Source organism: Lolium rigidum, chromosome 6, assembly GCF_022539505.1.
Source record: "Lolium rigidum isolate FL_2022 chromosome 6, APGP_CSIRO_Lrig_0.1, whole genome shotgun sequence".
Classification (NCBI taxonomy): domain Eukaryota; kingdom Viridiplantae; phylum Streptophyta; class Magnoliopsida; order Poales; family Poaceae; genus Lolium; species Lolium rigidum.
Window position 1 is genome coordinate 17,117,826 of NC_061513.1, and position 27,960 is coordinate 17,145,785.

General features: G+C 45.6%; 1 protein-coding gene across 1 annotated transcript; it reads left to right on the forward strand.

The window, feature by feature from the left end:
- The first annotated feature begins 21,299 nt into the window (after positions 1-21,299).
- On the forward strand, positions 21,300-25,154 carry LOC124660842 (UDP-D-apiose/UDP-D-xylose synthase-like). Its single transcript, XM_047198679.1, has 9 exons — positions 21,300-21,596; positions 21,803-21,895; positions 21,977-22,084; positions 23,675-23,789; positions 23,874-24,007; positions 24,100-24,201; positions 24,300-24,392; positions 24,480-24,615; positions 24,713-25,154. Exons 1-9 carry the CDS (start codon positions 21,300-21,302, stop codon positions 24,826-24,828), a joined length of 1,194 nt encoding a protein of 397 aa, XP_047054635.1. The 3' UTR covers positions 24,829-25,154.
- The last annotated feature ends 2,806 nt before the right edge of the window (positions 25,155-27,960 follow it).

Consider the following 27,960-nt stretch of genomic DNA (forward strand, 5'->3'; position numbering starts at 1 on the left):
TGAATATATATATATCTTAGTAACAAATACTACTATTTTTGTCTAACACATACATTTTTATCTAACATATATTTCTAACATATAAATTTCACTACTACTTCTGTAAAAAAATTTGTCTAACATATATTTTCTAACTACAATTTTCTAACATTTTTATCTAACATATTATAAATTCTAAATTCTAAATTTCTAAATTTCACTACTATTTCTGAGATTCTAAGATTTATCTAACATATTCTAAATTCTAAATTTCTATATTTCACTACAATTTTCTAACATTTTTATCTAACATATTCTATATTCTAAATTCTAACAAATATTTTCTAACTACAATTTTCTAAATAGATCTAACTAAAATTTATCTAACTTATATTTCTAAATTTAACTACTAAATTTTCTAACTAATTAAAACAAAAAAAAGAAAAAAAAGGAAAAGGCCGGCCGGGGCTCACCTCTAGCCGCGGCTGCCGGCCGGAGCGGGGCGGCGGTTGGCGGCGCGGGGGGGCGGCGCGGGCGCGGTGGCTACGCAGGCGGGGGCGGCGCGGGCGCGCGGGCCGGGGCGGGGGCGGCGCGGGCGCGCGGACGCGGAGGAGAGGCGGCGGCGCGGTCGGCGGCGGCGCGGGCGGGCGGGGGAGGCGGCGGCGCGGTCGGCGGCGGCGCGGGCGGGCGGGGGAGGCGCGGTCGGCGGCGCGCGGCGAAAATTTGGCAGAGTTTCCCCTGTATTTTGGTACTCGCGCGAATGGAGAAGAAAGGGCGCGCGCGTGGAATTTATACACGGGACCTTTTGCACCGGTTGGTGGCTCGAACCGGTGAAAAAGGGTCTTTTGCACCGGTTCGAGCCACCAACCGGTGCAAAAGGCCCCTTTTTTCACTGCCTTTTGTATTTTCCCGCCATTTTTTTTTTCGTATTTCGCGTGGGATAGGTTCCCGCCACGACGCGCGCGTGGTAGGTTCCCGTCAAACGACGCCGCGCGGGATATTTTCCCGCCACGACGCGAGGGATGTTTTCCCTCCACGACGCAAGCGGCGCGTGGTATATTTTCCCGCCACGACGCAAACGGCGCGGGATATTTTCCCTCCACGGCGCCGCGCGGGATATTTTCCCTCTATAAATAGTACGTCCCCGTCTCTCCCACTTCGATCATCACCAAACCCTAGCCCATTGCACAATGCCCCCAAAGCCGCACCCGCCGCCGGTGGAGGTGGACCCGCAGCTCACGGAGATAGAGGAGTGGGAGGAGCTGCAGCGGCAGGAGGCGGCAGCAAGGAGGGCAACGAGAGGATGAGGTGGACCCGCAGCTTGCGAGAGATAGAGGAGTGGGAGGAGGCGGCGCTAGCGGCTACCATAGAAGCATTTGAGAAGCAGAGTCTCCAGGAGCTGCATAAGCGGCCGCGTGTGGCGGATCTGGATAGTGAGGAGATGTATAAGCGTCGTCGTGAGGAGGAGCTGCGGCAGGAGGCGGCATCCAGGAGGGCAGCAACGGATGCGCGGAAGAACTAGTAGAAGTTGTTATTATTTTAGTTTAAATTTAGTTAATGTTAAATTTCAATAAAGTCGTTGTCGTTGTTTTAGTTTAAGTTTAGTTAACGTATCTTGTTAAATTTCAATAAAGTCGTTGTCTTTAGTTTATATACCCTTTTATCCCGGTTCCTGGCTTGAACCGGTGCTAAAGATGGTGGATTTGATTATATACCCCTTTTATCCCGGTTCCTGGCTGAAACCGGTGCTAAAGATGGGGGCTAAATCTGGGGAGGCTTATTCGGTGTTTGCCTTATCTGGGGTGGCCTCATCTGGGGGGGGGGGATTATCTGGAGGCACATTGCTATATATAGCCCCCTCCGGGGAGAGTAGAGAGAGCAGCCTGAGAGGCAACGACCAAGAAGGAAAGAGCCTCTCCGGCAAAGCTTCTCGAAGATGTCTTAGATGGCTGGCCGTCTTAGACATCTTCGGAAGCTTTGCCCGAGTAACTCTTCCCGCAAGTCCCGCTCGGAAGCTGCTAGTATACACCCAACAACCAGTAGCTCAGGGTAAGGAGGGCTTCCGGGAGCTTTTCGAAAGAAAGAGCCTCTCCGGCGAAGCTTCTCGAAGATGTCTTAGATGGCTGGCCGTCTTAGACATCTTCAGAAGCTTTGTCCGAGTAACTCTTCCCGCAAGTCCCGCTCGGAAGCTGCTAGTATATATACACCCAACAACCAGTACCTCAGGGTAATTAAAGAGGGCTTCCGGGAGCTTCTCGAAGGAAAGAGCATTTAGTTCAAACGACCAATGTTACTCGATACATATCACAACAAACGCTTCACAATATGAGCTCATCAAGGTACAGGATAATAATTAATACATTATGATCGCTTCGACCGTAACCATGGAGTATCTTCAGCATTTAACGCGATGGTTGGATCAATGTTCACTCGAAGGGCGGAATTTCAGCAAACTTATTATAATCTTCTCGACATGTCTGTCTTGTCCTCGACTCCCACGATGGTTCTTTTCCCTGAAAGAACTATGTGACGCTTTGGCTCATCGGATGAGCTCGTTTCCTTATGTTTTCTTTTCTTCGGTCCGGAGGACATGTCCTTCACATAGAAAACCCGAGCCACATCATTGGCTAGGACGAATGGTTCGTCTCTGTAACCAAGATTGTTGAGATCCACTGTTGTTATTCCGTACAGCTGGTCTACCTTTACCCCTTTTCCATCAAGCTTGAACCATTTGCACCGAAACAAAGGGATCTTAAAAGAAGGTCCATAGTCAAGTTCCCATATCTCCTCTATGTAACCATAATATGTGTCCTTTTCCCCACTGTTAGTGTTTGTTGCATCAATGCGGACACCACTGTTTTGGTTGGTGGTCTTTTTATCTTGGGCGAACGTGTAGAAGGTATTTCCATTTATCTCGTACCCCTGGAAAGTCAGTATAGTCGAAGATGGTGACCCGGCCAACAAGTACAATTGATCATCAATGGCGTTGTTATTCATGAGATGTGTTCGGAGCCAACCGCCGAATGTCTGCATATGTTTATGTGTAATCCAGTCTTCGACTGCCCCGGATATTCGGAGCGTACAATATTCTTGTGATCAGTGATATACGGGGCCACCAAGGTGGAACTTTGTAGAACTGTGTAGTGTGCTTGAGTGAAATAAATGCCGTCCCTACATATCATTGATTTCCTTCCTAGCGTGCCTTTTCCACTTAGTCGCCCCTCATGTCGCTATTCAGGAACACCAATCGACTTAAGGTCGTGAATAAAGTCAACACGGAACTCGATGACCTCCTCTCGTTCCATAGCCCTTGGAGATGCTTCCTTCCGGCCTAGCACGGTTATGAACATATTTCTTTAAGACCCCCATGAACCACTCGAAGGGGAACATATTGTGTAGAAAGACAGGACCGAGGATGGCAATCTCTTCGACAAGGTGAACCAGGAGATGTGTCATAATATTGAAGAAAGATGGTGGAAACACCAACTCAAAGCTAACAAGACATTGCACCACATCCTTCTGTAACCTTGGAAGATGATGACCCACAAGTATAGGGGATCGCAACAGTCTTCGAGGGAAGTATTACCCAATTTATTGATTCGACACAAGGGGAGACAAAGAATACTTGTAAGCCTTAACAGCGGAGTTGTCAATTCAGCTGCACCTGGAAACGGACTTGCTCGCAAGAGTTTATCGAGTAGTAACAGTTTTATGGCAGTGGAAATAGCGAAATAACAAGCAGCGGTGAAATAAAGACGGCAGTAGTGATTATAGTAAACAAGCAGGATTAAAATACCGTAGGCACAGGGACGGATTTAACGGGCGTTGCATGGATGAGAGAAACTCATGTAACAATCAAAGCATGGGCATTTGCGGATAATAATAAAACGGTATCCAAGTACTAATCAATCAATAGGCATGTGTTCCATATTTAGTCGTACGTGCTCGCAATGAGAAACTTGCACAACATCTTCGTCCTACCAGCCGGTGGCAGCCGGGCCTCTAGGGAAACTATCGGATATTAAGGTACTCCTTTTAATAGAGTACCGGAGCAAAGCATTAACACTCCGTGAACACATGTGATCCTCACATCACTACCATCCCCTCCGGTTGTCCCGATTCTTGTCACTTCGGGGCCATTGGTTCCGGACAGCGACATGTGTATACAACTTATAGGTAAGATCATAAACAACGAATATCTTCATGAATCAATAACATGTTCAGATCTGAGATCATGGCACTCGGGCGCTAGTGACAAGCATTAAGCATAACAAGTTGCAACAATATCATAAAAGTGACATCTACGGATACTAGGCACTATGCCCTAACAATCTTATGACTATTACATGACCAATCTCATCCAATCCCTACCATCCCCTTCAGCCTACAGCGGGGGAATTACTCACACATGGATGGGGGAAACATTGCTGGTTGATGGAGAGGCGTTGGCGGTGATGGCGGTGAAGATCTCCTCCAATTCCCTGTCCCGGCGGAGTGCCAGAACGGAGACTTCTGGCTCCCGCGACGGAGTTTCGCGATGTGGCGGCTTTCTGGAGGGTTTCTGGCGACTTCGACTTCTCTCCGTGCGTTTTTAGGTCGAACCCGATAAGTAGTCCAAAGGGGGGCGTCGGAGGCCAGCCGAGGGGGCCACACCATAGGGCCGCGCGGGCCCCCCCTGGGCCGCGCCGCCATATGGTGTGGGGCCCTCGGGCTCCACCTCCTTTGCCCTTCTGGCTCCGTCAATATTTTGGTAAAATAGGGCCATCTGAAGAAATTCCGAGGATTTTCCCGAAAGTTGGATTTCTGCACAAAAACGAGACACCAGAGCAATTCTGCTGAAAACAGCGTTAGTCCGTGTTAGTTAATATCCAAAATACACAAATTAGAGGCAAAACAATAGCAAAAGTGTTCGGGAAAGTAGATACGTTTTGGACGTATCAACTCCCCCCAAGCTTAGCTTATTGCTTGTCCTCAAGCAATTCAGTTAACAACTGAGCGATAAAAGAACTTTCACGAACACATTTGCTCATATGATGTATATATTCTCATGCTATGGCTAATACTCAAGCAGTTCATAACAAGATACATGCAAATAAGATCATCCAACAGCTATGTCAATCATGGAGAGGTACCAACAATTAATAATAAGCACCATGAATCATGTATATAAGCAGGATTGCAATGTTCATAAGAGAATATGATAAAGTGGTATCTCGCTTGCTCGTATTTGATCGGCAAAACATAAATGCCGAGGCACCTCTTGAGTTCATAGAAGGACTAGAAGTAGTGATTGTCAAAGATAAAAGCATCAAAGTTATACCACAATCAATCATATTTTGAGACAAGCATATTATACTAAGAATGACAGTTGTGCTCTCAAGACAGTGCTCAAAGAAAGAATGGAGACACAACATAAAAATAAAAGATTGACCCTTCGCAGAGGGAAGCAGGGATTAACATGCGCTAGAGCTTTTTATTTGTAAAGCAGGAGTAAAATTATTTTGAGAGGTGTTTGTTGTTGTCAACGAATGGTAATGGGTACACTAACTACCTCATCAACCGGACTCACAAGAGCGGCTCCCATTTATTTATTTTTGGTTGGCACTCCTTCCAACCTTTCTTTCACAAACCATGGCTAACCGAATCCTTGGGTGCCTGCCATCAATCACATACCATGAAGGAGTGCCTTTTTATTTAAGTTTTATTATTGTGATGACACTCCCCCCAACCTTTGCTTACACAAGCCATGGCTAACCGAATCCTTCGGGTGCCGTCCAACAATCACAAACCATGGAGGAGTGTCTACTTAAGTTAATTAATTTGGGACTGGGAATTCCATTGCCAGCTCTTTTTGCAAAATTATTGGATAAGCGGATGTGCCACTAGTCCATATGAGAGTCCGTCAAAAGTAAATGACAAGGTTGAAAGCTAAACACCACATACTTCCTCATGAGCTATGAAACATTAACACAAATTGAGAAGCATTTTGAAAGTTTTAAAGGTAGCGCATGAGAATTTACTTGGAATGGTTTGAAATGCCATGCATAGGTATTTATGGTGGACACTTTTGGAACAACTTGGTTTTCAGGTGTTTGGAAGCACGAGCGGTGTCACCGCTCAGTACAAGTGAAGGCTAGCAAAAGACTAGGGAGCGACAAATCAAGAGAGCAGTAACTGTCATAATTATGCTTGCGGCAAAATAAATTAACTGAGGCATAAAAGTGATACAATAACTCTCAAGCAATATAAATCATCGAGGCTTAATTGACTTTTTGTTCAGTCATATGCATGCGTGAGCATGTGCCAAGTCGATATAAATGAATTATTCAGAGGAGGATACCACAATGCCATACTTACTTATGAATAAAACAATGCAAGCAAACATCCATGACATGCTACTCATATTAATAAATTGGAACTAAACATGAGAGATCATGAACTACTAGACTTTCTCAAATAACATATACCTCACATGAACCAACTAAGCATGCTCATATGGATGAGTATATGTACAAAAATGAAAGCAAATAGAGTTCATACCAGCCTCTCACCACAATCGATTGTCGTAGATCGTCATTATTGCCTTTTCACTTGTGTAGCTTGGATAATATGAAATGAAAACCACGCTCCAGCCACCGAAGACCATTGAACTCATGATGAACTTTACAAACCAAAGAAGAACAGCAAATATTTTTGGTGTTTTCGAATTAGAAACAAGCACGAAAGAAAACAAGCAAACAAAGCAAAATCTTTTTGGGTTTTCTTATAGCAAACTAACGATAGCAAATAAAGCAAACTAAGAGCAAGGTACCAAATAAACAAATGGTGAAGAGAAACTACAGAAATATTTTTGGTCTTTTTGTGTTTTAGGAAAGAAACAAAGCGAAAACAAAAGAATGCAAACTAACAGAAACACAGAAAAGCAGGATGACAGAAATCTGCCAAATCCTGACAGCAGTACAGAAATCGAAATTAACAAAAATCTTCCGTTGCTCAGACCAAAAAGTGTTCAACTAATGAAAGTTAGATAACAACTTGGGGAACATGCTCAAAAATTGGCAACTCAAAATAACGTTCTGGCTGTGCGTACGAATTTTTTGGTAACAGCACAGAATCTGTTTTTGGACAGCACTTCCCCAAATATCATCTCCCTCTCATTAGAAAACCACTCTAGAGACTAAACAAGTATGTACAAGTATCCAGCAACCATAATATGCAAAGAATGAGTGATGCCGGTATACTTCCCCCAAGCTTAGGCTTTTGGCCTAAGTGGAGTTCATTCCCACGGTCCCCATGAAGTGGTGTCTTCGTAATATGACGAAGAACGACCCGGTTCCATGTATGTGCTGGAGGAAACGTCGGGGTACGTGACGGTGTAGTCGTAGGAGGGCTCGACGTTCTCGGAGTCATGTTGCTGGTGGAATTCTTGTATCTTCATATGTTCCTCCACCACCTCCTTTGTTAGCGACCATGATTGCCTGTCAATATTAAACAAACTCTGCTGGGGAAGAGGGATTTCTTTCTCATTCCCATCAGCAAACAACATTTTATAGACCATATTATCTATAGTGGAGTCAGTAGTAACAAAACGATGGCTCTTCATAGCAGCAATATCTAGTTTCCTAGGGGTTAATGGTACATCATTAGAATCAAGAGGAATATCTAGATGTGTTAGAATGCGCAGTGCAATAGTTCCTCCAAAAATAGGCCCCCTGCTAGACAGGCGGCGAGCAATAAGAGAACCAAGATGATAGCTAGAGATGTTACTAGTATTTTCTCTACCCAAAATGCTAGTACCAATGTAATATGCGAAATACTTAATAGCGGGGAGTTGAATGTTTCTTATCTTCCCTCGATGGATGGTGCGGCAATCATCCCCGGTGATCCCTCGGTAGAGCTCCAACAAGTCCCGGGGGTTGTCATCAATCCTCCTTGCTGTACCTACAGGGGCAATACCCAATGCACAACAAAATTCTTCCAATTTCATGGTAACAGGAATATCATAAATTTTGAATGCGACTGTCGGCTCATATTTCGTGTTGTGGAACTTGAAGCTCTCAACGAAAATTTTGGTGTGCCTGTAATATTGTCCCCTCTCGTCTCCCACGTAGGTGGCTAGGCCTGCCCTGTTGACGAGGGTGAAGAAGTCATCCAATATCCCTGCATTGGTCGAAACTCATAACAAGGGAAGGATGAAGCATTAGGAGCCCCATGGTCCTCCTCGGGCGCGAAGCTAGGCGCGATGACATCCTCATTGTAGGATCGCCTAATTTGAGTAGACGCCCTTGAGGGCCTACCGGTGTTGGTTGTTGCTTTCTTGAACAACTCTCCAAACTTGAATTTCTTCATCTTCCCCTTCTGAAATTTTCAACAATCATTATAAACTTTGATTTCAAGGTGTGCAATTGAAGGGAGCTACTATAGGAACTTGCTAGAGTACTACACATGCATCAAAACTAATTTCTACCACTTAGAACAAGCATGCAAGCTCACTAAACATGTTATCTACAGCAGCAAAATATTCAATATATACTTAACCAAATGAAATTCTAATTGGACAATCAAAGGAGTCACATACCAAGGAGTAAATGTGCCAAATTTCAGACAGAAATCTGGGCTGAGCAAGGAGATCAAAAAATCGCGAGTTCTTGAGCAGAAACGCGAGTGAGAGAAACTTGGTACGAGTTTTTTTCGGGAGAGAGAAGGTGCTGGGAGAAAGAGATGAGGAAGTGGGGCAAGGGGTGGCCCACACCACATGGTGGCGCGGCCCCCTTGCTGGCCGCGCCGGCCTATGGTGTGGCACCCCCGGTGCCCCACAGGTCATCCTCTCGGTGCTCCCGTGTGCCTCGTCGAAAAATAGGACCAACGGTGTAATTTTTGTAATTTTTAGAGAACTTTGAAAAATGCACATTTCTGGGTATTAAATTAATGATTACTGCGCAGGAAAATGATTTCTAAAATCTTAAATGACTAAAGCATATTGCAAAACAAAAGTGCTACAGCAAATAAAATAGGTGTAAGGAGAAAGAAAGAAAGAAGTGTTGTTTAGCTCTTTTATGCAATAAAATATACTTGTTAACAAGGTTGATCAAGTCTTGCTACCAAATAAATTTTATATGACATAAGAAGAAATAAACCTCAAATCAATCATGTTACCTTATATTGAATTGATATGGATCCAATCACAAGAGTTTGATATTCTTCTTTAGGCTCATATATAGGACAATCAATGGATCCCACTTTGATAGTTTTCACATTAAAAATTGTATTGACTCCACATACTTTATCAATCCTCTTGGGAAAATAAACAGTGTGTTCCTTACCATCAACATTGAAAGTAACCATGCCTTTATTGCAATCAATAACAGCCCCTGCAGTATTAAGAAAGGGTCTTCCAAGAATAATGGACATATTATCATCTTCAGGCATTTCCAACACAACGAAGTCAGTTAATATCAAGCAATGCTGAGTAACTTGAACAGGAACATTTTCACATAAACCAACAGGAATAGCAGTAGATTTATCAGCCATTTGCAAAGATATATCAGTTGGTATCAATTTATCTAAATCAAGTCTCTTATAAAGAGAAAAAGGCATTACACTAACACCTGCTCCCAAATCACATAGAGCAGTTCTAACATAATTATTCTTGATGGAACAAGGAATAGTCGGTATACCTGGGTCGCCCAACTTCTTTGGAATCTTACCATTGAAGGAGTAATTAGCAAGCATAGTTGAAATTTCTTCATTGGGGACTTTCCTTTTGTTAGTAACAATATCTTTCATATACTTTGAATAAGGAGGCAATTTAATAGCATCAGTCAAAGGAATTTGCAAAAATAAAGGTTTCATCCAATCACAAAATTTATTATAATGTTCCTCCTCCTTTGATTTAAGTTTCTTAGCAGGAAAAGGCATTTGCTTTTGAACCCAAGGTTCTCTTTCATTACCATGTTTCTTTGTAATAAAATCTTTTTTAGTGTACTTTTTATTTTTAGTATGCTTTTCAGGTTCTTTTTCAATTTCTTCTTTATCAGGAGTATCATTCTTATCATTATCTTCCTCATGTTCATTACCACTTTCGGTCTCAACGATCGAAATAGAAATACTATTAGGATCATTAACAGGTTCTGGAGGATTCTACAACATTCTTATGTTTCTTTTTCTTTTTCTTAGATGGAGCACTAGTTTTAATTAATTGAGAATCTTGTTCAACTCTTTTGGGATGCCCTTCAGGATATAGAGGATCCTGGGTAGAAACACCACCTCTAGTTGTTACTTCACAAGCATGTTTTTCTTTAGAATTATTTCCCAACAAGTCATTTTGCACTTTAGTAAGTTGATCAATTTGAGTTTGAACCATTTGAAAATGTTTAACAAGTATCTTAACATCATTGGAGGTTCTCTCCACAATACCATGCAATTCACTAATAGCTCGAGAATTTTCCATTAAATGATTCTCTACTCTCATATTAAAGTTTTCTTGCTTAACAATATAATTATCAAATTCATCTAAGCATTGAGCAGGAGATTTTGAATACGGAATATCTTCCCTAGTAAAGTGTTGAAGCGAGTGTACCTCAATCATGGATGAAGGGGGAATTGTCTCACATATATCTTCTATAGGAGGTAAATTCTTCACATCTTCAGGTTTAATACCCTTCTCTTTAAGAGACTTCTTGGCTTCCCTCATATCTTCATCATTCAATTTAATCATACCCCTCTTCTTCACTATCGGTGTCGAGGTTGGTTCAGGTGTAGACCAATCATCATGATTCCGGCCTATTTTAGCCAATAATTCTTCGGCGTCGTCTGGAGTTCTTTTCCTGAAAACACAACCAGCACAACTATCCAGGTATGCCCTAGACTCAATAGTTAGTCCACTATAAAATATATCAAGTAAATCATGCTTTTCCAAATCATGGTCAGGCTGAGCTCTAATAAGAGAACAAAATCTAGCCCAAGCCTCAGGCAATTTCTCTCCATCTTCCCGGTCAAAATTATAAATTCTCTCGCAAAGCAGCATGTTGAGCACTAGCAGGAAAGTATTTTCGAAAGAAAACATCACGCAAGTCAGTTGGACTTTTAATAGAACCAGGAGGCAAATTATTATACCAAGTTTTAGCATCATCCTTTAATGAGAAAGGAAAAATTTTAGCGACAAAATAAGTACGCATCTTGACATCATCAGAAAACACGCCACTAAGAGTAGATAACTCAGTCAAGTGTTCAACAAGCACTTTCTTTTTCAGTACCACAAAAGGGTGTTTTCTCAACAATAGCTATATGAGATAGATCAAGAGAAAAATCATAATCTTTATCCCTAATGTTTATAGGAGATGTGGCAAATTTAGGATCGGGAGATGGTGTATATCTAACAAGCATGTTTCGCAAGCAACTTTTTAATTTTTCTTGCATCAGTAGTAGCCTTGCATTTTTCAATAAAATCATTATCAAGCTCTACATAATCTTCATCAAGATCATCACTAGAATATTCAACGGACTCGTGTGAATTAACAGGTGTAGCAGACATTAGGAGTTTCAGTATTTTCAATTTGTCTAGACTTAGCAATTGTAGCATCTAGAAAAGATCCCAATGAACCACTATCATCAAGCACAGCAGAAACATTATCAATATTATGAGAATTTTAGATTCAGCAGAAGTACCAGCATGTGAAGCATGTGGCGGTGAAACAAGTTTATCAATCACAGAGGGTGAATCAAGAGCAGCAGAGGTACTCAGAGTTGTACCTTTTCTTGTAGTGGATGGTAATATGGCGATCTTAGTATCGCGAGGTTTACCCATAATGGAGAATTTGCAGCGAACAATATCAATCCAAGTGAACTTCCAAATAAAGCTATGCTCCCCGCAACGGCGCCGTAAAATAGTCTTGATGACCCACAAGTATAGGGGATCGCAACAGTCTTCGAGGGAAGTATTACCCAATTTATTGATTCGACACAAGGGGAGACAAAGAATACTTGTAAGCCTTAACAACGGAGTTGTCAATTCAGCTGCACTGGAAACAGACTTGCTCGCAAGAGTTTATCAAGTAGTAACAGTTTTATGGCAAGTGGAAATAGCGAAATAACAAGCAGCGGTGAAATAAAGACAAGCAGTAGTGATTATAGTAAACAGCAGGATTAAAATACTCGTAGGCACAGGGACGGATTTAACGGGCGTTGCATGGATGAGAGAAACTCATGTAACAATCAAAGCATGGGCATTTGCAGATAATAATAAAACGGTATCCAAGTACTAATCAATCAATAGGCATGTGTTCCATATTTAGTCGTACGTGCTCGCAATGAGAAACTTGCACAACATCTTCTCGTCCTACCAGCCGGTGGCAGCCGGGCCTCTAGGGAAACTACTGGATATTAAGGTACTCCTTTTAATAGAGTACCGGAGCAAAGCATTAACACTCCGTGAACACATGTGATCCTCACATCACTACCATCCCCTCCGGTTGTCCCGATTCTTGTCACTTCGGGGCCATTGGTTCCGGACAGACGACATGTGTATACAACTTATAGGTAAGATCATAAACAACGAATATCTTCATGAATCAATAACATGTTCAGATCTGAGATCATGGCACTCGGGCCCTAGTGACAAGCATTAAGCATAACAAGTTGCAACAATATCATAAAAGTGACATCTACGGATACTAGGCACTATGCCCTAACAATCTTATGACTATTACATGACCAATCTCATCCAATCCCTACCATCCCCTTCAGCCTACAGCGGGGGAATTACTCACACATGGATGGGGGAAACATTGCTGGTTGATGGAGAGGCGTTGGCGGTGATGGCGGTGAAGATCTCCTCCAATTCCCCGTCCCGCGGAGTGCCAGAACGGAGACTTCTGGCTCCCGCGACGGAGTTTCGCGATGTGGCGGCTTTCTGGAGGGTTTCTGGCGACTTCCACTTCTCTCCGTGCGTTTTTAGGTCGAACCCGATAAGTAGTCCAAAGGGAGGCGTCGGAGGCCAGCCGAGGGGCCACACCATAGGCCGCGCGGGCCCCCCGGGCCGCGCCGCCATATGGTGTGGGGCCCTCGGGCCTCCACCTCCTTTGCCCTTCCGGCTCCGTCAATATTTTGGTAAAATAGGGCCATCCGAAGAAATTCCGAGGATTTTCCCGAAAGTTGGATTTCTGCACAAAAACGAGACACCAGAGCAATTCTGCTGAAAACAGCGTTAGTCCGTGTTAGTTGTATCCAAAATACACAAATTAGAGGCAAAACAATAGCAAAAGTGTTCGGGAAAGTAGATACGTTTTGGACGTATCAGAAGACTAGCTGGATCGATTACCTTCTGAGATATTGCATTAAGGAATGCACATAGCTTCACAATGGGTATTCGAACATTTTCCGGCAGAAGCCCCCTCAGTGCAACCGGAAGCTACTGCGTCATAATAATGTGGCAGCTCATGCGACTTCAGGTTTTGGAATTTTTTCTCCGCCATATTTATAATTCGCTTTATATTTGATGAGAATCCAGACGGCACCTTGATACCGTAAAGGACTTCAAAAAGATTTCCTTCTCTGCTTTGGTAAGAGCGTAGCTGCCAGGACTTAAGCGACTCCCCGTATCCGTCTTGTAATCCTGTTCTTGCTTGTTCTTTGGGACTTTCATACGATACTGGTCCTCCCTTGCTTCTGGTGTATCTTTTGTCTGCCCATACACGCCGAAGAAGCCTAGCAGGTTCACGCAAAGATTCTTCGTCACATGCATCCCGTCGATTGAAGAGCGGACCTCTAGGACTTTCCAATAGGGTAGATCCCAAAATATAGATTTTTTCTTCCACATGGGTGCGTGTCCGGTAACAACCTCTTTGGGAACAGATTTTTTCTTCGAAGCCTTTTTTTTTGGGAACAGATTGGCCGCCAGGACCCTTTCCAAATATTACTTTTATGTCCTTGACCATATCAAGTAAAGCATCACCTGTACGGAGTTCAGGCTTCTCCCGGTGATCTGCCTCACCTCCGAAATGATTGCCTTTCTTTCTGACGGGGTGCCTCTTTGGAAGAAATCGACGATGCCCTGGTACACAACCTTCTTACATTTCTTCAAATAAGCACCTTCTGGTCTCATCTAAGCAAGTGCGTGCATGCATTGTATCCCTTGTTTGTCTGTCCTGAAAGGTTACTAAGAGCAGGCCAATCATTGATGGTCACGAAAAGCAACGCTCGTAGGTTGAATGACTCCTGTTTGTACTCATCCCATGCAAGAACACCTGGTTTGCTCCACAATTGTAAGAGTTCTTCAAATAATGGCCGTAGGTAAACATCAATGTCGTTGCCGGGTTGCTTTGGGCCTTGGATGAGCACTGGCATCATAATGAACTTCCGCTTCATGCACAACCAAGGCGGAAGGTTATAGATACATAGAGTTACAGAGCCGGGTGCTATGACTGCAGCTCTGCTCCCCAAAAGGATTCATTCCATCCGTACTTAGACCAAACCTTAAGTTCCTCGCGTCATCCGCAAAGTCCGGGAACTCTCTATCGATTTTCCTCACTCGCGACCCATCGCCGGGGTGTCTCAGCTTCTCGTCTTTCTTACGGTCTTCTTTGTGCCATCGCAACAACTCCGGCATGCTCTTTATTTCTGAACAAACGTTTCAACCGTGGTATTATAGGAGCATACCACATAACCTTGGCAGGAACCCTCTTCCTAGGGGGCTCGCCCTCAACATCACCAGGGTCATCTCGCCTGATCTTATACCGTAGTGAATTGCATACCAGACATTTTTCCAAATTTTCGTACTCAACGCGGCAGAGGATGCAGTCATTAATGCATGCATGTATCTTCAGCACCTCTAATCCTAGAGGGCAGAGAACCTTCTTTGCTTCGTACATACTGTCAGGCAATTCGTTATCCTTTGGAAATCTCCTCTTCATTATTTTCAGTAACTTCTCAAATGGCTTGTCACATATACCAGCCTCTGCCTTCCATTGCAGCAACTCCAGTGTGGCACCGAGCTTTGTGTTGCCATCTTCGCAATTTGGGTATAACTTCTTTTGTGATCATCTAACATGCCCTTTAACTTTCGCTTCTCGTTTTCGGTCTCGCATCTCTCGTGTGCATCAGCGATGGCCCGACGAAGATCATCATCAACGGGCTCATCCGATGCCTCTTCATCTTGATCACCTCCACCTGCCTCCTCATCTTCATCATGCCCTGTTGCGTATCACCGTAGTTAGGGTACATATCATCATCCTCTTCTTCTTCGTCGTCGTCTTCCATCATAACCCCTCTTTCTCCATGCTTGGTCCAACAATTATAGCTGGGCATGAAACCTTTCCAAAGCAGGTGGGAGTGAATGACTTGCTATTCAGGGTATTGCTTTAAGTTCCGGCAATCAACACATGGACAACATATATAACCATCCGCCCGTGGGTTTTCCTCGCCCACACGGAAAATTCTTTCAGGCCCGAAGTGAACTCCGGCGGACGTCGGTCAACGTACATCCATTGCCGCCGGTTCATCTACATCAAATAATTAAGTTTATCAAAAAACCATTACAAAACATCATAATATATATATATATATATAGTGGATATTAGCACCGTACAAATGAAAGGATAAAGTTGTTTAACCTTGATTGAGGAGGGAAAGAAAGAGGAGAAAACTTAAGTGTCGCTCCGACACCTCATCTCATTTTTGTTTTGTGTAAAATCAAGCGGCATCATTCTCTCAGACATTTCATCGAGCACCTTGTGTGCATGCCAAAGAAATGCAAGGTAGCACTCAACACACACACCTTTCTCCTAGAAAAAGTGAAGTTGTGAATTGGCTGGTTGGAGGTGAGCTGATATAGGGCTGGGGACCTTTTGCACCGATTCGTGTTACAAACCGGTGCAAATGAGCTATCTTTTGCACCGATTCGTAACACCAACCGGTGCAAAAGGTTCCTCGGCTGACACGTGCCCTTGTTTCTACTAGTGTTAGAAGCTTGTGATACGATGCAACATGGGTCGACGGGGGACACAGGGGATGAACGACATGGGCAGCAGACAATGCAAAATTATTCGCATCCGTAAGCAGACTGGCATATCAAGGGCCTATGAAGGACGGTGCACACATGTATAAAACCTTGCTATACTTTTTAGTTGTGGAAGACAAGAATAAAGATCGACACCACTTTATTCGAGTAGCTGGGCACGCATATGTACATGTGACTTGTTCTCTTGAGTGTGTTGTGCAGCTTAAGATTCTATCGTTTTTTGCTTACGTTATCTGGCTCGATCGGAGGAGTATGGTGATTCTCTCGGTGAAGCTCTCCACGGCCGGCTCTGGCACCGAGGCTTGGTCGGTTAGGACATCTCCAACTGAGCGACCCATCCCGCGACCGCGCGTCCGGTTGGGTTGAAACGGACAAAACCGCGGCCCAGCGCGCGGATCCATCCCTAAAACGGATGGCCGCGGCGTCCGGATGATCCAAACCCGGCTCAAATCTTGGACGAGTTTGCGTGGCCGCGGACGCGAAAGGCTGGTCGCTCGCGTCCTCCCTTGTCCGCCCCTGGCCCGCATGTCTGCCTCCCAAAACAGAAACACTCCACTCTACTCCCAAAACCTAGAGATGGCCGACGAAGCGACCGCCGCCGCCACCGCCACCATCAGAGAGGAGGCACTGCTCGCGGCCGTTGCCGCTCCTGCCGTGGAGGCGGCTCCTGAACTGGACGCTGCGGTGGTCGTGGAGCCCGGGCCGCCGACGAAGAAGGCGAAGCCCGAGCTCACCGCGGAGCAGAGGGCGATGGAGACCAAGAAGCGGGGGGACCGGCGCAGGGCGTCTGATCAACGGAAGAAGGAGGCCGCCGCCGCGGAGGAGCGGGTGCGGGCGGCGGAGCAGCTCCTCGAACTCCAAACGCTGGCGAAGAGCACTCTCCTTCAAGAGCAGCAGGCGCAGGCCATGCTCTTTTACGGCCACGCAGCGCTCGGCCACATGATCATCCCCGGCACCGGCACGGCCTCGGGGGGAGCTCAGCCTCGTCCGTGACCCGGCCCCTTCCTCCAAGGTCAACTGCCCCACCGACTGCCCCGTTTGCGCACGAAATGGGGGCGCATTCAGGGCGGCACGCGTACCAGTCACGGGATGGGTCACCGGAGGTGGGCGAGTCCGCTACGGGTCCGTCACCTTCGTCCATTGACCTCAACCGTGCGCCGGCGAACTCCAAAGGCCCCAAGCACCTGGGAGCAGCTGCGATGGCCGGTGCACGCAACCGGTTCGACGATTTGTCGGCCGCGCGCGCGCAGTCACCGTCCACCGTGCAGGCCCCTCCGTCTTTCGCGCAGACAATGCCGACCACCCTGCCATATCCTTCGACACAGCAGGCTCCCCAGCCACCTCCCACTGACACACAGGAGGGCACAACTGCCTGTCCGGGCAGCATAAACATCGAGGAGGAGCCGTTGTTCGTTGAGGGCCTCACACAAGCCGCAGCTGCACAAGCTAGAGCTCGCCGTGTAAGCAAACGAACCGCCAACTACACGGAGAAGGAGGACAAGGTGCTCGTCCAAGGATGGTTGACCATCGGGCAAGATGCGTTGACAGGTGCCGAGCAGAAGGGGACCGCATTCTGGCGCCGGATCTATGAATACTTCCATGAACATCGCAAATACGGACAGGAGCCATTTGAGAGCGACCGCAGCGAGATATCGCTCCAAAAGAGGTGGGGAGCAATTCAAACGAAATGCAACAAGTTCCAGGCGGCGTATGATCACGCGAAGCGGATCCCCGTTAGTGGCATGGGTGTGAAGGACTTGGTATGATTCTTAACCTCAACTTATTCATCCGATGTTCGCACATATGTTTATCGTTGTTGTCTCGCTTTGCTCTAGGTGTGGCGAGCTTTGAAATTCTACAAAGTCAACAATGGAGAGAAGACCTTTGCCTTCCCTCATTGTTGGAAGGAACTCCACGGCACCCCCAAGTTCCAGGAGGGGTACGAGGGGTACATGGCGACCTTGACTGGCAACAACCCCGCCAAAGATGCCACGGTCATTGACCTTGATGGTGGACAGCCTTGCGGTAGCTCCGCTTCTCGTGCAAGTCGTCCACGCGGCCACAAGTCAACCAAAGCCGACATGAAGCGTGATGCTTCGTCCATGCTATTGTATGGCACTTTGAAGGAGATGCATGCGGACAGAGAGGTGTCCACGGACAAGAGGGATGAGAGGAGGCGCCGGGAGAAAGAAGAGGACAGGAAGAAATTCTTTGATGTCCAGCAGCAGAAGAAGCTTGAGATTGAAGAGGTCAAGGCCAAGACCAAAGCGAAAGAACTTGAGCTCAAAGAGAGAGAACTTGAGCTCATAGCAATGGCAAGTGCCAAAGAGGTGGAGGTGAAGGCGAAGGAAGTTGAGCTCAAACGCCAAGCCGAGGACAACCTCATCATGAACGCCGACTTGACCAACATGAGCGAGGCGAAGAGAGCTTGGTTCGAGAAGAGACAGAAGGAGATCCTCGAGCGCCCAAATTGAGTTAGACAATCTCAATTGTAATTTTTATATTTTTCTCAAACTATGGCACATTTTATTTGATTTATCATGGTACATTTGATAATATTTTATGCTATTTGATATTATTTTATGTTTGTTATATATTATTCTATGTTTATGAGATATTATTCTATGTTTGTTAGACATTGTTTATAAGGATCTGTGGCCAGATGGCCTATTTCCCAAAGAAATAGGCCAAATGGCCAAATGGGTGGCCGCTGCGTTGGGCGCAGCGTGCGCCCCAAACGGACGCGCGGACGCGGGGCTCCGTCCGCGCGTCCGCTCGGCCACGCAAACGGCCCAAAACGGACGGCCCAGCACGTCCGTTTGGGTCGCTCGGTTGGAGATGCCCTTAGGTGGGCATTGGACGGTATAGATGCAAGTAGGTAAAAGCAAAGGGTATTTTAGTTAGTGTATCATTTCTGAGCTAACTTTTACAAAATGATGATGTTACCACAACAATTAGATCATCTTCTTAAACCTAAGAAGACACACTTGCATCTCTATTGGATGAAGTTGAAGTTTCTCTGTCCATTATACGTATTCTCCGCTCCTTTTTTTCTCTAAATTCACCATCTTTTTATTTCAAAACTTGCTTAGATATGTCAATATATTCACATAGGCATATAATTGATTTTCCGCCGCTTTCCTGAAATGCAACCACCCTCCTCCCCTACCTCATTGCCCACTCCGGTGTTTCCCTTAAATACCACCACTCTCCTCCCCTACCTCATTGCCCACCGACATCGCCACCGAATAATCCAATCCATCTCACGCGCATTCCGACCCCCGGATCCGAAACACCGTCCGAACACGCCACGCGACCGACGGCCACCATGTCGTCATCGTCGTCCTCTGCCCCGGCACCGGCCAGCGGCAGGGTGGATCTAGACGGCGCGCCCGTGGCGTCGTTGACCATCTGCATGATTGGCGCCGGCAGCTTCATCGGCTCCTACCTCTGCGAGAAGCTCATGGCCGAGACCCCCCACACCATGCTCGCCGTCGACGTCTACTGCGACAAGATCCGCCACCTCGTCGACCCGGCCCCACCCTGCCTCGCCATTTATTCCATTTTTTCCACCCCGATATTCTCCACCTCCAGGGCCAGGGACAAAGTTAAAACCTCCTGGTGGTCCATATCCCTGAAAATTGCCATTGAAACCAAACTCACCGTTGTAACCTTGAAAACCTTGTCCTCCATCCTGCCCTTGAAACCCACCTCGATTGCCATCAAAGCTTCTTCCATTTGTAACCGGCATGTAATTTCCTTGTGGTCCTCCGCACTGGCCCCCGAAATTAGTCGGTGGCTGTCCTCCACCCTGTCCGCCAAAAGTGCTAGGTGGTGGTCCTCCATCCTGTCCCCCGAAAGTGCTAGGCGGTGGTCCTCCACCCTGCCCGATGAAATTACCTGAACCAGAGGCTTGATCATAGAACTGTCTAGAACCTCTGCCACCTTAAGGACCTCTACCCCCTCCTCGTCCCGCCATGGTGGCGACAAGCCGTCTGTGCTGCTGTGGTAGTCTAGCTCGCATAGGAGGAACCTTAGGGGCAAAAACTGTCAATCCCCTAGTAAGCACACCGATCATTCTATGTAGCCCAAAACCCGTCGATTCCTCCTTTGGGCCCGTATGACCAAAACACAAGAGGCTAGCGTTGTTGGATCTCGAGCCCACAGCTCAGGTCAAGCCCCGGTCCCAGCTCTGGTTTAGACCGGCCGGTTCGGTCCCAGGCCCGGTCTGACCGGCCCGGTCCCAGGCCCGGTTGACCGGGTTCCTCGAGGAAATTGTTGATGTGGCAAGTCATCAACGGTCATATTTCAAGTGACACTATATATACCGTTCTCCCACCTCTGAAGGGGTAGGCACTACACTACAAGCTGTTCTTGAGCTCTCTCTCTCATACTCCATTGTTAGAAACACCAAAAGCCTCAGATCTCCCTCCTCCTCCACCAAAACTCAAATCCCTCCGGGGAAAAGATAGAGGAGGGCCCGATCTACCGTTCTACCAAGCCAAATCTTGTTCCCCCTTGTATTCATCAAGAAACTTGCTCTCTAGGGTTCCTTGGAAATCCTAGGCGGGCAAGAGTGGTCTGGAAGCATCCGGGCTATGGATTTTCTCATGACAAGATTGTGAAGGTTTGGAAGCTACCTCAAAGTCTACCACAAGTGAGTGAGCTATTCCTTCGTGGGATACGCTCCGGAGAATAGGGTGAGCCTTCGTGGCGTTGGAGAATCCTTCGTGGGACCTCCACCCCTCCAAATGTGACGTACTAGGGAACACGGGAATAAACCCTCGTCTCCGCGTGCTATCAGTTATCTCTCACCGAACTCCTTACTTGTGATATAATTGCCTGTGAGAGCCTTCGTGCTTGAGTTACTTGTATCATCATATAGGTTGTCTCACCTAGTTTGCATTAGAGTCATCTTTATATTCCGCAAAGCCTAATATTGCAAAGAAATAATTAAAATTTGCAGAAACCTATTCACCCCTTTAGGTTTACCATCTCTGAACTTTCACAAATCAAATGAAATCTGAAATCAAGGAAAGAAAAGCATCCAATTTTTTTTAAGAAAAGATAATGACAAAACCAGGGAGGAGAGGACCCACAGAGCAGTGGATCTCGATCTGGGCAGTGGGCCCACACCATTCTCTCTTTGCCCACTCCAGTCTTTCCCTTAAATACCACCACCACCACCCTCCCCCTACCTCATCGCCCACCGACATCGCCGCCGATTAATCCAATCCAGCCCACGCGCATTCCGACCGCCGGATCCGACACACCGTCCGACCGCGCCGCGCGACCGCCGGGCACCATGTCGTCGTCGTCCTCTGCGCCGGCACCGGCCAGCGGCAGGGTGGATCTGGACGGCGCGCCCGTGGCGCCGCTCACCATCTGCATGATCGGCGCCGGCGGCTTCATCGGCTCCCACCTCTGCGAGAAGCTGATGGCCGAGACCCCCCACACCGTGCTCGCCGTCGACGTCTACTGCGACAAGATCCGCCACCTCGTCGACCCGGCCCCGCCGCACCTCGCCGGACGCATCTCCTTCCACCGCCTCAACATCAAGAACGACTCACGACTCGAGGGCCTCATCAAGATGGCCGATCTGGTACCTTCCCACCCGCCGCATTCCATCCCCTCTCTAATGGCGCGCGCCGCGCTAAGTGGAATATTAGTTCCTGATTTTCTGCAATTTATTTGACAATATGTTCGCCGATTCCGGAGCGAATTGCGCGTTCGCTGTCCCTGAAATTCCGGCAAGCTATTGATTGACGATTCTGTTCGCCTGCTTTCTTGTCGGTTGGATCTGCGAAGACGATAAACCTGGCGGCGATCTGCACGCCGGCGGACTACAACACGCGGCCGCTCGACACCATCTACAGCAACTTCATCGACGCGCTCCCTGTGGTACGCACGCCCCCACTCCCCCACCAACCAATCCCCAGGCAGCGAATGTCTCAGCGTCACGTGTTCGTGCCCTGTGTGCAGGTCAAGTACTGCTCGGAGAACAGCAAGCGTCTGATCCACTTCTCCACGTGCGAGGTCTACGGCAAGACCGTCGGCAGCTTCCTCCCCAAGGATCACCCCCTCCGCAAGGTGATGACAAATTCCATCTTCCATCATCCCCTGCTCCGAATACCTGTACTTGGTGTGTATGTCACTCACACTGAGTGACATTTGTCTGTGGATAATGTGCTACTATATGACTGAACTCCGAAGTAGGTTGACCCATTTTTGGTTGGTTGAATAAACTATAATTGATCGGATTTAGGTGGAACGGATCCGGTGGAGGTTGCTAGATTGTGATGTTCAGCTGCAATTATTCTGTCTTTTCTGTAGTACAGCACTTATAATAAAATGTTGGGCTAGATTTGATGTTAGTTGGGAGTGGATTATTGGTCGTAAAGCCTTGTTGGTTGGCACTGGGATCATGTCTTGTAATGGTGGTTTGGTAAACATTATTTTTTGGAATGTCTTGACTTTGCAGGATGAGCAGACTTTGACTGCACACATTAATTTTTAGTTTTCTTTTTCCTATGTTGTTCGTTAGTTATAATCTCTGTTGATCATCCAGTGTGTTGTATGGTAACTTCTGGGACTAGATTTATGAGGTGATCCCCTGCTCAGAATGTCTGCACTTGTGTACATCTCACTAAGTGACATTTCTTTGTGGATAATGTGGTAGTATCTGAACTATTCTGAAGTAGGTTGACCCTTTTCTGGTTGGTTCAATGAACAAACAGATTTGCTTGTATTCTTTTGAGGTGGAATGGATCTGGTGCAGGTTGCTAGATTGTGATGTTCAGCTGCCATTATTATGTCTTTGTATACAGTACTTATAATATGTACTCCCTACGTACTAAAATAAGTGTCTCAACTTTTTTCTAGATACGGATGTATCTACAATTGAAATGAATCTAGATACATCCACATCTAGACAAAACTAAGACACATATTTTAGTACCGAGGGAGTACAATGTTGGGCTAGATTTGATGTTGGCTGGGAGTGGATTTTTCTAGGTAAAGGCTTGTTGGTTGGCACTGGAATCGTGGCTTGTAATGGTCGTTTGGTTCTTAAGATTATGGAATGTCTTGACTTTCGTGGTAGAGCAGTGTTTGGCTGTAGACATAGATTCTAGTGTTGGTACCAGAATTATGGGAGTGGATTTCGTGTTGCTCATTACTTAATCTGTCTAAATTGTCTGGTACAATTATATAGTAACTTACAGGACTAAATATCTATGAGGGTATGCTGCCATCCTTTTTTACCTTGACAATAATTATGTTAGATTGTTAGGCTGGCACTGCACATTGCAATGCAAGAGGATCTAGTAATTTAGAAAACATGCTGTCATGAGGAACTGGCCTTTTCTTATTGCTATTTTTATATGTTAATTCAGTTGGAGCTTTTAGTTTTAAGAACTCTTGACAAGTGACACCCTTGCAGCTCTAAATGATGATTTGTTTGATATCTCTTGGCTTCCCCATTTAAGTATGCTGTTACCCGTTGGTCGTTTGATTTAGTGTTTGTAGGTCCTGTCATTTTTGCAACAATGGTATACCCAGGCTAACTGCATGCAAATGGTTTGCTTTGCCAAAATGTTCTAGTTCACTATGTAGCAATCACATTATTTAACCGTATTTGGTTGTTCTCTGACGTTTTTTGTGTCTTTACCTTACATTCAGGAACCTGAATTTTTTGTGCTGACAGAAGATGAGTCACCCTGCATTTTTGGTCCAATCGTGAAACAGAGATGGTCCTACGCATGCGCAAAGCAGCTTATTGAGAGGCTCATATTTGGTGAGTGGAGTAACTTTAGTTAATTCTGCCATTAGCAACACTTAACCTCTTCTTCTAACTTTGGATCTTTTGAGTTTCTACCAGCCGAAGGTGCAGAAAATGACCTCGAATTCACAATTGTGAGGCCTTTCAATTGGATTGGACCAAGGATGGACTTCATTCCGGGCGTTGATGGTCCCAGTGAGGGTGTTCCTCGGGTTTTGGCCTGCTTCAGTAACGTATGTAGATTTGTTCTTTGCACAAAGTTATCACCTTCATTGCGGTATGTCTAGTCTTCTCAAAGGATAGTATGCTACCAATGTATTTGCAGAATCTCCTCCGCAGAGAACCCCTGAAGCTTGTTGATGGCGGCGAGGTCCAGAGAACTTTTCTTTACATCAAGGATGCCATTGAAGCTGTTGTTTTGATGATTGTACGTATTCTCTGTTTATGGTTGGTTTGTTTATCTGATGTTAGTATTTACTGCATCCATGGAACTTAATCTCTGTGTTCTTTTATATGTATCAAAAGGAAAACCCTGCTCAAGCCAACGGTCATATCTTCAATGTTGGTAACCCCAACAATGAAGTAACAGTTAGGGAATTGGCTGAGATGATGACAGAGGTATGTCAACATAGACACAGCAATTGCATCTATATGTTCTTTTACTTGTGTCAGTTCTGAATCTGTCATTGCTTCATTCATCTGCAGGTCTATGCTAATGTCTCAGGAGAGCCGCCACTGGAGGAACCTGTGATTGACGTGAGTGCGCAACAGTTCTACGGTGAAGGGTATGATGACAGCGACAAGAGAATCCCCAGCATGACCCTGATCAACAAGCAGCTAGGTATCACCACTCTCTGCAACATTTTGCTCTGGCTTATGTTTATCCTCCCCGCTGGCAGTATCTAATTAATCTCCACATGGTGATGACTAAACCGCAGGGTGGAACCCAAAGACCCCTCTCAAGGATCTGCTGGAGACTACGTTGACCTACCAGCACAAGACGTACAAGGAGGCCGTCAAGACACAAATGTCGCAGGCCTCAGCATCGAGTTAGACAGCACACCCTGGTTCCGATATGGCTCGTGTAGAGCACAAGTAGCAGCGGCTGTGATCTTTTGTGAGTCAGGATACGCGTCCTAGTAAAATCCTTTTTGCGCCTGTAGTTGCTCCCTGGACCCCTGTCGTATCTAGATTCAGCACCCGTGTAACCGGGCAAGGGGATTGGTTATCATCAGCTATACATGTGTGGCAGAGTCGATGTGTTCCATTGTACTTTTTGGTTGCACCTCCCGTGCCATTCTTTTCCTAGTGAGAGCTATTCTTGTTGAGCATAGATGATGTGGAATTACGGTCTGGAATGTCATATTGGTTTTGAGCTCAGTTCTGTGAGTTGTAGTGCATTTACATCTTCGGTTCGTTCATAGTGATAATGAGGTGTTTGTGTACAAAATGACAAATTCACTTTGTTTATCACCAAAATAATAAACAAAGGCAAAAGGGAAAAATGATGTAATCTGGCATCGTTTAGCTTTTTGTAGGATTTACTTTGTTGTGTCAGATGGATGGTGAAGAAAAGGGAAAGGAGTAAATCCAAAACCAAAAGACTAGAGGAGGGGCATATAACTTCTCTTTTTTGATGTTATGATATAATGTGTGCATGTAGACTTGTCCGTCATTTTACTGCTAGTACAAAATGATTATACACTACTCCTTCCAAAATGTAAGAAGTTTTAGTAGGCTATTTTAGCTCACTAGGGGCATGTACAATGATGTTACCTTTTCCTTATGATTTTTTGCTTGGTGTGATGTCAGCTTTTTTATTACTCCATCCGTTTCTTGATATAAGGTGTATAGTTTTTTCGAAAAAAGTACCAAAATATAAGGTGTATTGCCTAGAACTACTTATTTGGACATTTTTTTACGGATTCGATTGCACTTTCTTAGTTCATGTAATTTTCCAAAGAAATAATTCAGGGATAATCTTGCCCAAAACTCGTGTAACTTGTCCTCAACGTGCGTTTCTTAATTTTCGTACCAAAAACTGTACACCCTATATCTAGGAACGGAGGGACTTGTAGGAAAGAGAATGAAGAAAAAGAAGATTGACTTCCCTTAACAAAGGTGATTCCTTAAAAAAAAACAAGAGAATGTTAAACAAAATCTTATGGAGGAATAGGGGAGAAAATGCAAAGGAGAAAATCCACAAAGAACTTCAGATTTGGATCTAGTAAGTTTCCCTCACCAGGAGAAGCTTTTGATTGGTGGAGTAGTAGATCTATATCTCTTTGAGGTAAACAATGGAGAGAGAGAATAAATAACAGTTTCAGCCCATGGGGAAGAAGAAATGTCTTAAATAGGTCCCCACGAAATCTCGCCGTTATGTGCAGCTTCGCGCATGAACGGTACTACCACTCGGATACCATTAAGTTTAAATCGCACATCGGATTCGCTGAACGGTACTACCGGTTGAGGTACCACGACATGTTATGTGATTTCCGTGTCCTTGACGGTACCGCGAGCGACACGGGACCCGGTGCTACCACCACCATGTTTCCAAAGCGACGGTAACTGAGCGGTACCTCGACCGGTACTACAGTTTGGAAAGAGGAAGACAAGAGATAACCCAAGTGAAAATTTGAGAACAAGTGGGGTAGATTTTTCCACCTCTTAATACGAAGAACCGGGAAAAAACACCAAATTCGAAAACGCAACAAGTTTGTTATACGAAATCCGTTTTCGATGAGCTAGTGCTTGTCATGAGAATGAACAAAAGCTCTACAATATTTAAGAACCAAAAATAACCAAGAAGAATGATGCAAAGCATGCACGGGTTTAAGCTCTTTCCGAATGGTACGATAAAGTTACTCATTCGAGTGCCCTCTTGATAGTAGTGGCAACTATCCTATAAACGTGGTCACCAGACAACAAGTGATCGGTAAAAGAGAAAGCCTATCAAGAACAAACCTTAAGTTTGCACATTCCACTTGAGTTAAATGATGAAGAACTTGACTGCTTTTGGATGGAAGGTATTTCTTGATTTTGCTTGCTTGATCAAGTCTTGCCGATTGCTCCCACATAATCCACTATGGAGGAGCTTCTTCTTTGGCATATATTTACGTATTCATGATCACCATTTTGATCGCAAGCTGTCTACACATATCTTCTTCAATGCACATTGTGCTTTCTTTCTTTATATTATTGATGTCTTGAAGATACACATGAGATCTCACTCCGTCTTCTTCTTCTTCTTCTTCAAGAAACCCTTGTCACGTGGTCTTTTTTATTTTCTTATTCTCGCGATCTTGATGCCAACATATGATTTAAGCATTGCCTATAGACAAATCCAATAAGTGAAACTCGGTGCAAATATTAGGCCATATGGATTAATTACCAAAACCACCCGTGGGGCTCCATGTAGTTTCACATTCTAATCCACATCTTCATAAAATGTTGGTTTAGTCCTGATGAGGACATCCCTACCTCACTACTACCTCCGTCATTACCAACTGAAGATGAACCTGCTGTGAAGCTCAAGTCCAATGAAGTCAGGATTGGACCAATGACACGAGCTCGTGCGAAGCTACTTAAACAACAGGTGAACTTGTTCCTAAACGATACCTTGATTGATGAGAACTTTATACTACCTAAGTCCTATTACTTATGTATCATCAGATATGAAGAGGAGACAAGCATCGCACGAGGAGGAGAGGAGCAGCTGGACGTGAAGATGGACGTGAAGCTGGACATGAAGATATCTCATGGACGCGCGAGGGAGGAGCGGGAGGAATGCGCGAGAGGAGAAGAAGAAGTCCAGGCCGGTCCAGCGCCCGGTCAGACCGGCCCCCACGCCGGGCCGCCCGGTCCCTGGTCCGGTCGACCGGCCGCCAACCGGAGGAAGCGTATCGTACCGGGCAGAAACCGGAAACTTCGCAGATTTCCGGTTGCCGCCCGGTTGACCGGACCACAGACCGGACCGGCCGGTCCACAGCCCGGTCGACCGGATTCCAGACCGGACAAGTCCGAGTCTGTCTCGACCAGATCTATTCTGGGTCGGTTTTACTTGTATCTTTCGACCAGAACTCGTCCCGGACGCCTATATAAGTGCCTTGGCCGACCCCCTAGCTGTTTTAGACCACGTTTAAGATAAACCCTAGTTCATAGTTGTTTGCTAAGCAAAACTATTGTT

What these genes read in the sequence shown, in the direction of transcription:
- LOC124660842 (XM_047198679.1), top strand. Translation starts at nt 21,300, where the DNA reads ATGTCGTCGTCGTCCTCTGCGCCGGCACCGGCCAGCGGCAGGGTGGAT. An exon ending in TATTGAGAGGCTCATATTTG is followed by an intron (nt 23,790 to 23,873) that starts GTGAGTGGAGTA and finishes AGTTTCTACCAG; the next exon opens with CCGAAGGTGCAGAAAATGAC. An exon ending in TTTTGGCCTGCTTCAGTAAC is followed by an intron (nt 24,008 to 24,099) that starts GTATGTAGATTT and finishes ATGTATTTGCAG; the next exon opens with AATCTCCTCCGCAGAGAACC.